Source organism: Tripterygium wilfordii, chromosome 4, assembly GCF_013401445.1.
Source record: "Tripterygium wilfordii isolate XIE 37 chromosome 4, ASM1340144v1, whole genome shotgun sequence".
NCBI classification, from domain to species: Eukaryota; Viridiplantae; Streptophyta; class Magnoliopsida; order Celastrales; family Celastraceae; genus Tripterygium; species Tripterygium wilfordii.
In genome coordinates, this window is record NC_052235.1 from 9,265,830 (window position 1) to 9,278,827 (window position 12,998).

At 37.5% G+C, this 12,998-nt stretch overlaps 1 protein-coding gene across 1 annotated transcript; it reads left to right on the forward strand.

Moving 5' to 3' along the window:
- The first annotated feature begins 1,609 nt into the window (after window positions 1-1,609).
- Window positions 1,610-2,422, forward strand: LOC119996924. The gene is made up of 3 exons (XM_038843704.1): window positions 1,610-1,655; window positions 1,728-2,165; window positions 2,250-2,422. Exons 1-3 carry the CDS (start codon window positions 1,610-1,612, stop codon window positions 2,420-2,422), a joined length of 657 nt encoding a protein of 218 aa, XP_038699632.1.
- Window positions 2,423-12,998: the final 10,576 nt, after the last annotated feature.

Here is a 12,998-nt window from a genome sequence, read left to right on the forward strand (position 1 = left end):
ATGTAGGGGACATTCTCCGATATATGAGGAGATGTTGCCGGATTTTTGTTTAAATTTATTGGGTTCAATTGTGAGTTAATGGTATTTGAGTCTTTATTTAGGTGGCGGCACGTGGGTGCACGCACGTGTTGTCAATAAGTCATGTTCCGGGGACGGGGCATGACAAGTTGGTATCGGAGCCAGGTTGGCTCTGTGTAAGATCTAAGGGCTAGGTCTAGTGTGAGTATTTGTGTGCATTTGATATGTGAAGGTTGTGTATGGTACGTCCAGGCTACGTCAAGACCTCCACTGATTTGGAATGTATTCTAATCCCGTAAATCCTTGTATGTTATGATGATATTGAACATTGGTTATTTATGTTGTGGTTGTAGATGGACATGTGTAGGAGTGTTCATTCCCTCGAATCCCTGGATCAGGGGCGTGGACGAGGGGGTGTTAGGACCCGTAGAGGTAGACGGAGTAGGGACCGAGGACGAGGAGTTGGGCAGGGACGCGGTGAACAAAATATACCCGTTCCTGCGATAGTTCCTGATTTACCTACGTGGAGTAGAGTATAGCAGAGGGGACGATGCACTACCGTGAGGAATTCTGAGGAGGCAAAAAATCCTGTAGTGAATGTGGCAAGTGGAGATGGAGTGGTTCCTGAGGCCACACCTACACAGGCGTAAGCTTTATCAACTACTCAGATGGCTTCAATGTTTAAGGCTCAAGTGCAAGTGATGAAAGAGATGTCAGAGATGATAAAGAATGTTACTCAAATAGTTCAGGCACGAGTTGGACTGGGTACTCAGGGTGTGGTGGAGGGTCAGACCTCAAGGGAGGCAGACATAATTCAATGGCAGTTGAGTGAGGTAGACCGACTACGCAAATTGGAGCCTCCTAAATTTCATGGTGATACAGATGTGGCAAAAGCTCATACTTGAATCCGGGAGATGACTAGACGTCGAATACCTTGGGCATTCCGAGTGAGAGGCAGGGGATGGTAGCCTCATACTTCCTGAAGGACAAGGCTTATGAGTGGTGGTATGCTCTGGGGCAGAGGAAGGAGCAACTTACTTGGGCATCCTTTGAGAGATTATTTCTATAGCATTTTGTACCAAACTCCTGCAGCATGGAGAAAGCGAAAGAGTTCTTGAATTTAGTACAGATATCGGATATGTCAGTGGCAGACTATAGTTACAGGTTTGAGGAGTTGTATGAATTTGGGAAGATGTATGCCCCGAATGAGGAGAGCAAGGCGGAGAGATTCAGGCAGGGTTTGATGCCGAATGTTGGTGCTCCACTAGCAAATATAAGGATTGTTACCTATGATGAGATGAGAGAGGAAGCTCTGAAGCAAGAGCAGGTTAACAAAGATTCAAAGAAGTATTGGGATACTTATGGCGATCGATCCTTGAGTGGTGGTACTGGAGGGGCTTTTAGAGGACAGAGGCAGCGGTGGTCTAGTCAGAAGAGGTAGAGGACAAACAGTCAGACTTCACAAAATCGGTCAGGACAAAGTAGTGGAGGGCAGAGGTCCCAGAGAGGTAGAAGATCACAACAGGGACCGAGAGTTTGTCATCAATGTGAACGTACTGGTCATATTAAAAGCCAGTGCACTACACCCGAAATGGAATGTTTTGGATGTGGCAATCTAGGCCACAAGTGGGCGGATTGTCAGTAGAGGTCTAGGGTTTCATCGGCAGCATCAGCATCTACTACCCCTCATGTACCGTTGATTTCCTCAGGCACCTCTGCTAGGAGAGGACGATCACAGGCCAGGACACAGCAGCAGCAGTCACAGATTCAACATGCATTGACTCAAGGGAGAGTATTTGCCTTAGGGCACCCAAACTTTGTTGGAGGTACTTTTCTTGTCTCAAATTGTTTAGTGAGAGTATTGTTTGACTCTGGTGCCACAACATCTTTTACTTCTACATCATTGGCAAATTCACTAGAGTTAGATGTGTCCCCGATAAGATATATGTTTGCAATGACTTCTCCGTTTGGGTACACCACTTCACTAGAAGGGTGGGCGGAAAGAATTGTGTGTAGGTTTGGTGAGATAGAATTGATGGCGGATCTATATGTCCTTGATTTTAAGAACTTTGATGTGGATTGGTTGACAAAGCATAGGGCTATGATTGATTTCTGGATGCGGAGGGTCACTCTGAATGTACCTGGAGGTGGGGTGATCCAATTGTAGGGATTCAAGGGAGTGTCGTGCTCATACTTCCTGGAAAATCATGCATATGTTGATTATCTTGTAGCGAGCTTGACCATTTCAGCATCGTGTGGCAATGTGGTGAAGCCGATACCAGTGGTTGAGGAATTTATTGATGTATTTTCGGAGGACTTGTCGAGGATACCACTAAGGAGAGAGATAGAGTTTACTATTGAGTTGGTTTCAGACACCAAACCAATTTCTATTGCTCCTTACTGAATGGCACCGGTGGAGTTGAGGGAATTGGAGACTCAATTGAAGGATTTAGATTCCAAGGGGTTTATTCGATCGAGTGTCTCTCTTTGGGGTGCTCCGGTGTTGTTTGTGAAGAAGAAAGATGAAACTTTGAGAATGTGTATTGATTATCGGCAACTCAATCGGGTTACTGTGAAGAATAAATACCCACCGTCGAGAATCAATGATTTGTTTGATCAATTGCGGGGTGCGAGACATTTTTCTAAGATTGACTTGAGATCCGGTTACCGTCAATTGAGGATTAGGGAGTTAGATGTGCAGAAAACGGCTTTCCGAACACGGTATGGGCATTACGAGTTTCTCGTTATGCCTTTTGGACTCACTAATGCCCCTGTTGTGTTTATGGATTTAATTCAGCGTGTACTCCGACCATTCTTAGACCGTTTTGTGGTTGTTTTTATTGATGATATACTGGTGTATTCACCCACGATCCAGAAGCATGAGTTGCATTTACGGGCAGTGTTACAAACGTTACGGGAGAATGAGTTGTATGCAAAACTGAGCAAGTGTGAATTCTGTGCGACGGAGGTGAAGTTTCTTAGACATGTTATCACACAGGAGGGCATTGCGATGGATATGTCCAAAGTGGAGTCAGTGTTGAAGTGGGAAAGGTCGAAAAATATTATCGAGATTCAAAGTTTTCTTGGCTTGGCAGGATACTACTGACGATTCATTTGTGACTTTTCACGTATTGCTGCACCAATAACACAGCTTACGAGGAAAGAAACACCATTTGTATGGTCCGAGGAGTGCGAGAAGGCATTTGAAGAGTTGAAACGGAGACTTACATCTCCACCAGTATTGGTTGTTCCGGAGAGGAATGTGGGATACCAAGTCTACTGTGATGCTTCTAAAGTAGGCTTAGGATGTGTTTTAATGCAACATGAGAGGGTGTGGAGTATGGTTCATGGTTGTTGAAGCATCATGAACAGAATTATCCAGTTCATGACTTGGAGTTGGCGGCGGTGGTGTTTGCACTTAAGTAGTGGAGATATTACTTGTATGGAGAGAGGTTTGAAGTGTATCTAATCACAAGAGCCTCAAATATCTCTTCACACAAAAGGAGTTGAATCAGAGACAGCGAAGGTGGATGGAATATCTGGAGGATTATGATTTTGCATTGAATTATCACCCGAGGAAGGCGAATGTGGTGGCCGATGCTTTGAGTAGAAAGAATACCATTGCGACAATTTCTATGCGGGAGTGGGAGTTTGTGGAGTTGATTAATTCATTTGGATTGGAATTACAAGAGCGAGAGGAGAGGTATTTGGGATGTGTTTATGTTCGGCAGGCATTAATTCAAAAGGTGTTAGATGCACAAATTGGTGATGCAACATTTGATGTGATTGAGGAGGAGCCTAGATGGATTAGAGGCGAAGATGGTGGTGTGAGATTTAAAGGTAGATTGGTGGTGCCAAATGATAAAGAACTACGTGAGGAAATTCTACGGGAGGCGCACCATTCCCGATTTGCCATGCATCCGGGGGTAATAAGATGTATCGAGATTTGAAGCATCAGTTTTGGTAGCGTGGAATGAAAGTTGATGTTGGCAAATATATTGCTAGGTGCCTCACATGTCAACAAGTGAAGGCGGAACACCAAAGATCGGCGGGGTTGTTGCAACCTCTTCCGGTTGCTCAATGGAAATGGGAAAATATCATAATGGATTTTGTGACAGCACTACCATTGACACCGAAGAGAAAGGACACCATTTGGGTGATTGTGGACCGGTTGACGAAGTCGACACATTTTCTTCCAATTAACGAAACCGACGTACTTGAATCATTGAGTAGATTGTATGTGCGGGAAATTGTGAGGTTGCATGGAGTTCTGTTGAGCATTGTGTCAGATAGAGATCCGCGTTTCATGGGACATTTTTGGGAGAGTTTGCAAGAAGCGTTGGGTACCGATGGACAAAGTGAGAGAACAATCTAAATACTTGAAGATATGTTACGGGCGTGTATTATGGATTTTGGTAGGAGTTGGGAGGATTATGTACATTTGACCGAGTTTGTTTACAACAACTCGTACCAAAGTAGTATCGGGATGGCACCTTTTAAGGCTTTGTATGGAAGGTCGTGTCGATCGCCCTTGTGTTGGGTGGAAGTTGGTGAGAAAGTACTTTTCGGGCTTTAATTTGTGAAGGAGGCCAAACTCAAGGTGGAAGAGATTAAGAGGAAGTTGCTTACGGCCCAAAGCCGACAAAAATCTTATGCCGATAGGAGAAGGAGGCCATTGGAGTTCTCGGTAGGTGATAAAGTGTTTGTGAAAGTAAGTCCACGAAGAGGAGTGCAATGTTTTAGTAAACAAGGCAAGTTGGCTCTAAGATATGTTGGACCTTTTGAGATTCTAGAAAGAGTTGGGAAGGTGGCATACCATTTGGCATTGCCGCCAAAATTATCGAATGTGCATAATGTATTTCATGTGTCAACACTTCAGAAGTATGAACCAGACCCTTCACATTTGTTGGATTAGGGTACATTGACGGTGGAGGATGACGGGACCTATTTTGTGTAACCGGTGAAAATTCTGGATAGGCAAGATAAGGTTAGGAGGTCAAGCACAATACCATTAGTGAAAGTGTTATGGTCGCATCACGGGACAGAAGAAGTGACACGGGAGTTGGAGTCCAAGATCCATTAAAAGTATCCCGATTTGTTTATGTTCACGGGTACGTGTGCAAATTTTGAGGGCGAAATTTTTATAAAGAGGCGAGGATGTAATACCCTGTCAAAAAAATAATAAATAGAATAATAAAATGGATAAAGAGGGCTTAGTTATGAAAATGGTAAAATTGTGGGGTAAAAAGAATTAGTAGAAGGGTTTAAAGAGTATTTGGATTAATGTGAGGGTTAAATAAGAAAAAGAATAAAAGTAAAGGATTTAATATATATATATAGTAAGTGGGTGAAGGTCTGCAAGTCGCAGACCTTCACTCGAACAAAGGGAAAAAAAAAAAGAGAAGTGACCGTGCACTTCCCTTACAACTCAAGACCACCCAATTCCGGCAAGATTTCTGGCCAGCAATGGTGCTCCAAGGTTAGAGTCTACACCCCACTTCATTAGCTTATAGAAAGAGAAGAGAGTAAGGTAAGTTTTTACAAATATTGAAGTTAGGGTTTCATGGGTTTAGTTAAGTTTCATGAAATTGGGATTTTGGGTGCTTACACTTGTGAATTTATCATGGGTTATGAATTATAATTTCAGATTTGAACTTGGATTGAAGATTGGTGTTGACCAAGAGGAGATTAGGTTAGGGATTGAAGAGTTGAGCAAGGTTGATTAAGCTTGGAGGAGTTGGTGAGGATTTGCTCAAACGAGGTAGGGATTTTCTTAACTCTCAATTTTGAAACACTCTTGGCTACCCGGATTGTGATTAAATTCATACGTTTCTGCCTTATTTTTCAAGGGGAAACAAACCTTTATATGTATGCTATTGTGTGTGAAATACCCTTGTTGTTGGATGGTTGTGTTTAATGTATTTACCCTTTGACGCTTGATCTTCTATCGAGTGGTCGATAATTTTGGCATGTATTTTGAATGGAATTGCGAGCAATTCACGTTTTGCATAGTTTGTATGTAGCATGATATGCATTAGTGATGGCTTGGTATTAGAGAACTGCGTGACAGCTCTAGTGGGGCTTTATGTGATTGTCGGGTACTAGAAAACTGTGTGGCGGTGCTAGTGTGGCATTATGTAATTGGTATGGTAACATGGTGATGATGAATGGGAATTCATTGGTGGTGGGAGGTATGGCAGGACTGACCAGGTGCATTGTGTGATTCATCGTGGCATTTTGATGCATTGTTATACTTTTATTCCTATCCAGCCATTATTCTTTCATTTATGCTCTTTATTTTCGTATCCCTATTGGGCCTCCTACTCACTGTTTGAATTTCCCACTCGCAGGTGATATAGGCACCAACTCTAATGTTCCGACTACGGATCAGCAGGGAGGTGCGTGATGCGGATGGCCTGGACTCGTGTTAGTGTGATGGTTTGTTTTTGTGTTGTGATTATGTTGTGGTGTTTGATTGGTCTTTCGTTTAGTTATGTATTGGGATACATATGAGAATGTATTGTTATGGATGAATGATGATTCTATATGGTTTTGGCCTGAGGCCTCTGTATGTATATGCTTATGGGATTGATGATGGATAGGGCCTGAGGTCCTGGTTGATTGGTTTTGTTGTATTGGAATTGGTTGGTTTAATTTGCTATATTTGATGTAAGGGGCATTCTCTGATATACGGGGAGATGCTGCCGGATTTTTGTTTAAATTTATTGGGTTTAATTGTGAGTTGATGATATTTGAGTCCTTGTTTAAGTGGCAGCATGTGGGTGCACACACGTGTTGTCAATAAGTCACGTTCCGGGGACGGGGCGTGACAAGCCCAAACATGATTCTTCAAGAAATACGAAAGATGAGGGACATTTTCCGGAGTCTGTGAAAGAAGTGACGGCGAAGGCTACCGAGAGACTAGGGTTTAGAGAGAAATAAAGATAGGAGTGAGGATTGGGGTTTGCAAAGACCATGTGGGTCATATAAAGGATAGATAATTTCTTTTTAAAATTTCTGCCATGTAGGCATGCTTAGTTACATGGCCACCTAGATTATGGAGGCTTATGTACAATAACTTTATGGAAAATTAGTATTTTTGTTTCATTTTGTTAAATACAGTACAACAAATTTTAAACAATAATGCCACTTTACTAAATGACTAAAAAGTACATACTTAAATTTTAATATAAAAAAATATTTGATGTTATTATATACTACCCTAAAGAGTTCTACTATCACCAATGGGTAGTTGCATGCTCTCTCTTCTCCGCTGAAACTCTATATTGCTTGTTATCATATGCTTATTTTATAGACAATGAGAAGCTTGCATACATGAACTTTGATGAGGCTACTGGTTTATGCTTATTTTACATGGTGGTGTAGTTAGCAAAAACAATGGTATATTTAATAGTCCCCATTGTAGAAACAGAGCAATGAAAAGGAAAAAACTCCCACGGGGTGCGATTAAATAGCGGCGTATTTAACAGCCCCCATTGCTCCGTTTTTACAATGGGGGCGGTTACATACACCTCTATCTTTGCTAAATACATACCATACTTTTTTTTAACTTTTGGACAATAATACTCTTATACAAAATGACTAAAAAAAATATTATTTTAAGGACATTTGATGTCAAATATAACTCTAGGACAGGAAAAAATGGTTTCCCACCAAAAATTACCACCATCAACAACATAATCGATTAAGGCACCGTTTGGTGCACAATTTCTATCAACATTTTATGGTCTCAACAATAAATGGTTATCTGCAACCAAACGGCATTTTATTGGCTCAAATACCGAGACTTTTTCTTAACAATATATTTTGTCATTTTTTAAATTGTCCCATTTTGAACAATTTTGAGACACTTTGGGCACCATTTTCCAATTATGTCCTCCACTCTTTATTGAACAACCTAAAATACCCCCAATCAACATTCCCTCAACATACCATCGTCTTCTCCTTCATCAAAACAAGCTTCTCATAATCGGATCTGTCGATACCGATAAGGGTATCTCATCTTCGGCGTTGATGTGGAGACCTTGCGCCGTGACTTGTCTTATGACCTTGCGACTTGAGCACTCCTAGATGAACACATAAAACAAGATGACTTTGACATTCAAATTTCAACACAGAAACAAGACGACGTTCTGAGCAAAATTCGAGTTGTAATCTAATCCAAAAATCTAACACACATTGCTTTATTCTTCTTAGAGTTGTGATGGAGTATATCATTTGCTATATCTAGAGAGAGACGAGGGAGATAGAGCAAGGGAGATAGAGAGAGAAGGGGAGTTATGTGTTGCACTAAAACAAGTTATTTTTATTATTTAATTAATCATAATAATTGTAAATATTGTTATTTATATAAAAATTTTAAAACCTTAAACAGGTTAAAAGCTGAAACATGTTATTTTTATTTTATTTAATTAATTAAATCTTTTATTAATATTATAAATTGTTTTTTATTTATTTAACTATTTATTTTAATCTTTTACAAGAAAAATGCATAATACCCCTATATGTAACATACACAATAATTTTAACAACAATTAAAACACTAAACTTCCTTACACTTACCATCCATAAGTATCCATAGTGGACACGTGAGTCTGTCATATAGATATTTCAAAAATAATAAATCTCATTAAATCCATGTAAGCCATAGCCAACCTATTCTCGCTTCTCGCTTCTCTCTCTTGATTTCATTCATCTTATCTTTTTCTTATTCTCTCTCCAACATCATCTCTACAACATACCCATTTCCAATTTCATGACAGAGATCCAAGACTTCTTCCAGCGACATAGATCCCGACCTTCCTCTGGCAATAGAAGAGCCCGTTTTTGCATATTCCTAAATTAACGATCTCCATTGGAAAGTTTAAATGTGGCTCCGTTGGAATTCGGGGGTGTAGCTGGGTTCCAAGAGGCGCCCGTTTGAACAATTTCTTTGTTCTTTTTTATTTTATAATGAGATTTGAACAATTTGTGATCATTTTTTGATTTTACTGTGACTATGATTTGACGATTTATTTCTTTAAATGTTGTAGAACCTTGGGTAGTAGGACTTAAGAAATTAACTTGCTCATCCATATATTTAAGATCTCGTCATGAAAAAATGAAAACTCTATATATCCCTAACAATTTCTTCCATACCCGGCCATAACAGTATTATGTCATCTAATTACATTGAATTTCATTATTACATGTTATGGCTAATTATGGTTGAACTTGTTAGGCATACGTTGCGCTGTCGCAGAAAATATTGGTTTGAGTTTGGATTTTCATGTTCTACTTGTATTTATCGTTGGTGGGAGAAACAATGTAATAAGAGTCGCAATAGTGTAATAAAGGCTTAAATAATGTAATAGAGGTTGAAAAAATATAATAAAGGTTGAAACAATGTAATTAGAAATGATCAATGTGTAATTACACATTGGAATAATGTAATTATTCACTATTGTTTTGTACTTTTTTAGACTGTTTATGAGATGTAATTAAGGCCGTATAATGTGTAATTATAAATTTCTTTAGTGTAATTAGACTTTCAAACAATATAGTGACATACATATTGCCAAGGGCATCAAACCAAGGAACAAATTGGATTCACACTGATATTTGTATGTTTTCAAACAATGTAATTACGCATTGAAATAATGTAATTATTCAATGTTCTATTGTAATCTTCCAAACTGGATGAAGTGTAATTATCGATTGAAATAATGTAATAGACATATTATTAGAAGTATAATAAAAGACATTATTAGAAGTATAACAAAATAAAAATCAATGTTAGCACTACATATAGTGTAATAGACAATTACGCTAGAAAAAGGAAAGTTGTCCCTTACAAAATGAGACATTTTAACAATCAAAAACCAAAATAAAAGATAGCTTAAAACAAATACAAAAAAACTCTAGTCAACAACACCAGTATACAACCCTCTCCTTAACCAAGAAGAGAAAAACTTAAATCAAGAATAGCATAGAACTAGGTCAGTCATCATCATGCTTTCCTTGTCCACTCCTTTATAAGCTAAGAGGTTTGCCGCACCAACAAGCTTTAACCTCTTATCAATTAGCTTTAACCTCTTATCAATTATAGCCATATTTTTTGATAAATAGATATAAACCCAACTCAGAACTGAGAAACAATCCTTAAAAAATCCAAACTCAAGAAAAGAAAAACCCAAAAACAAGAGGCCAAGAACCAAATAGACTAGTCTTGCGATGGCTGGATTGATCCGCAACTCTTCGTCCGGTGATGAAATCTGCAACGACCGTCGTGAATAGAAGATCGATTTGTGCCTAACCCACCAAATTCAAGCATAAATGTAGAGTGGTTTGAGAGAGAGGGGTTGTAGATGGAGATTGGTTGGAGAGAGAGAAAGGTTGTAGATAGGGAGAGAAGGATTATAGATGGATGGTGGTTATAACAGATTTATGTGAGAGAAAATTTTGAATTTCAAAATTTACATGTGTCTATGGATACTTATGTATGTTTGGTTATGTAAGACTAGTCTTATCATAACAACAAATATGTTACCAGCAAAAGTACAACCAAACACTTATCAGCATTTCAAGAATCATATCTGCTACCATTTATATATAATATATGCTACTATCAAAATTGTCTACCAAATGCACCCTAAGAAGACCAGTGATTTTTTCCCTCCTTTTTTTAATCTTCTTTCAATGATTAATTTCGTATTTTTCATATGTATTCGATTTTGTTTATTCAGTTTTGTGTTTTTTTTTCTTTCTTGTTGTTGTTTCTAGGACGATTAGTTTCTTTTATACATGTTAGAAGTAAGAAGTGAAACAAATATTATATCATAGGGGTGACAAAATTATGTTCGAATGATCGAATTTGTTCGATTTTGAGTATTCTAAGAATATATCAAAATTGATTTTTTGCCACTCCTAATATATCGAAACATTTTGAATACCCTGAGAATATAATAGTTACGGTATCCTCCTAGGGACAAATTAACACTTAACAATCTAATTTCTCAGGTAAAATTATCTAAAACCTCATTAATATCATAAGTTGTGAAGTCTGACATGATTGAGTTGTAGATACTACCAAGAGTATATCTGCTTAGCTAATACAAATATCAAGAAGGATTTAACACATAACTCAATTTGATGAACAATTGGGTATGAGTCGAGAGAGAGATGCTCTCAACCACGTAGATCATAGGAATTTAAACTGTGTCGTTGACTACACTTCGAGTTTCACAACATATATTTCCATGAAATTAGAAATAATTTTAAATGCAACACATTAATATCCATACGAATTAATACCCATGGTGTTTTATTTAACAAAAATGACGGTATATTTGTGGATGTGTTTTAATCAAAATACATTAAAGATATAATAATAGATTCGGGGTAGTGTATTTATAAATACATATACATTTTAAATTGATGTTGTGGTGTATTTTTTTTAATGGGGGAGGGGGGATTCGAACACTGATCATTAGGGTGATACACACACCATCCTTATCACTCAACTAGTAATTCAAGTTTATATTATGGTGTATCAATTTATATATATATAACTGAGGATCCACAAGGCTTCTCCTTAATTCTTGGTGCCACGTGGATGCCTCTACAAAAAAGCCTACACATTCTAATCAAACCTGATAAAAGGGAATGATTGGCAACTTGAGTGATGAGAATTAATTCAAAAAAACAAAATGTAACGGACAAAAAAAAATTAAAATATATTGAAAAACTTTAAGACTCATAATACATACGGTTAATAATATTCAAATAATTTTAAAATCATATTGAATTGTATGGGAATTTAATGTTTCATGGGAGTGGTTTGATGTTGTTTCGGTTTCACTAAGGCCATGTATTGCTAATAATGAGAGTCTTTTGATATTACTCAATTAATGAAATTCCTTTGTAGTATTTAGTTTGAAAACATTTTGTGTGTTTACTCAATTAATTCCTTTGTAGTATTTACTCAATTAATTATGTGCATTAATTACCATCATTTTGTGAGAATTTTTGTGTGTTTTTATCATTATTTTTGTGTGTTTTTGTAGTATTTAGTTGATGTATTGTGCATGTTTAGAGTTTGGTCAGGTTTAGTAGTCTGTTTGGATTGCAACATACACAACATGAGAGGCTTTTCTCATGCTATATTGTTATAATGTGTAAGTAAATTCAGCCCATTTGGTATTGGAACATGTAAGTGGTGATAGGAAAGTATGGTAGAATTCAATGAGTTGTTGAAGGTTAAAGTGATTATAGGCATAAATCTACCAGTCATACATAACATTTCAAAAATATAAATTCAAAAATCTTATTCTAAAAATATAAAGAATCTTATTCTAAAAATATAATTTCAAAAATACTACTTATGCTACATTGTACTTTTCGATATTGAATGTCACTTTGTAGAGAATGTTATACTAACCTTACAATATTGTCTCATAAACATGTCTTTGGTGACCTAAAACACTTCATAAATACTAGCGAAGCAAATAAGAATTGATAAACTTTTAGCATACTTATTCTTTATTTATCAAATTTCTTACACCCTATTAGAAAAAAAATTTCTTAGCAAATTAAAAAAAGGTATTGTACATATTTTATCTTCATCTTACAATCATTTCTATTTTCTACAATTAAAGCTCTACTACTCTTCATGTTAACAAAGTATCGAAAAATTTTCACACATCTCTATTTTTCAATCAAAATATGTGCTGCGCGAAGCGCGGGCATGCAATTAGTTTAACAAAAATAATTATGTATTTAAGAACATCCACGGTGGGATGGTTTTATAGTGCTTGAAATGATACTTTTTCCATAAATGTAGTGTTAGATGCTCATAATGGGTAATATTTGACACTCCAAAACATGTACAAATTTAACCCACATTGATCAATGGAGTACTCTATAGTTGATGAATAGTGCAGGTTACGGGACCCACTCATCCAATTAACTTGTACCACCCG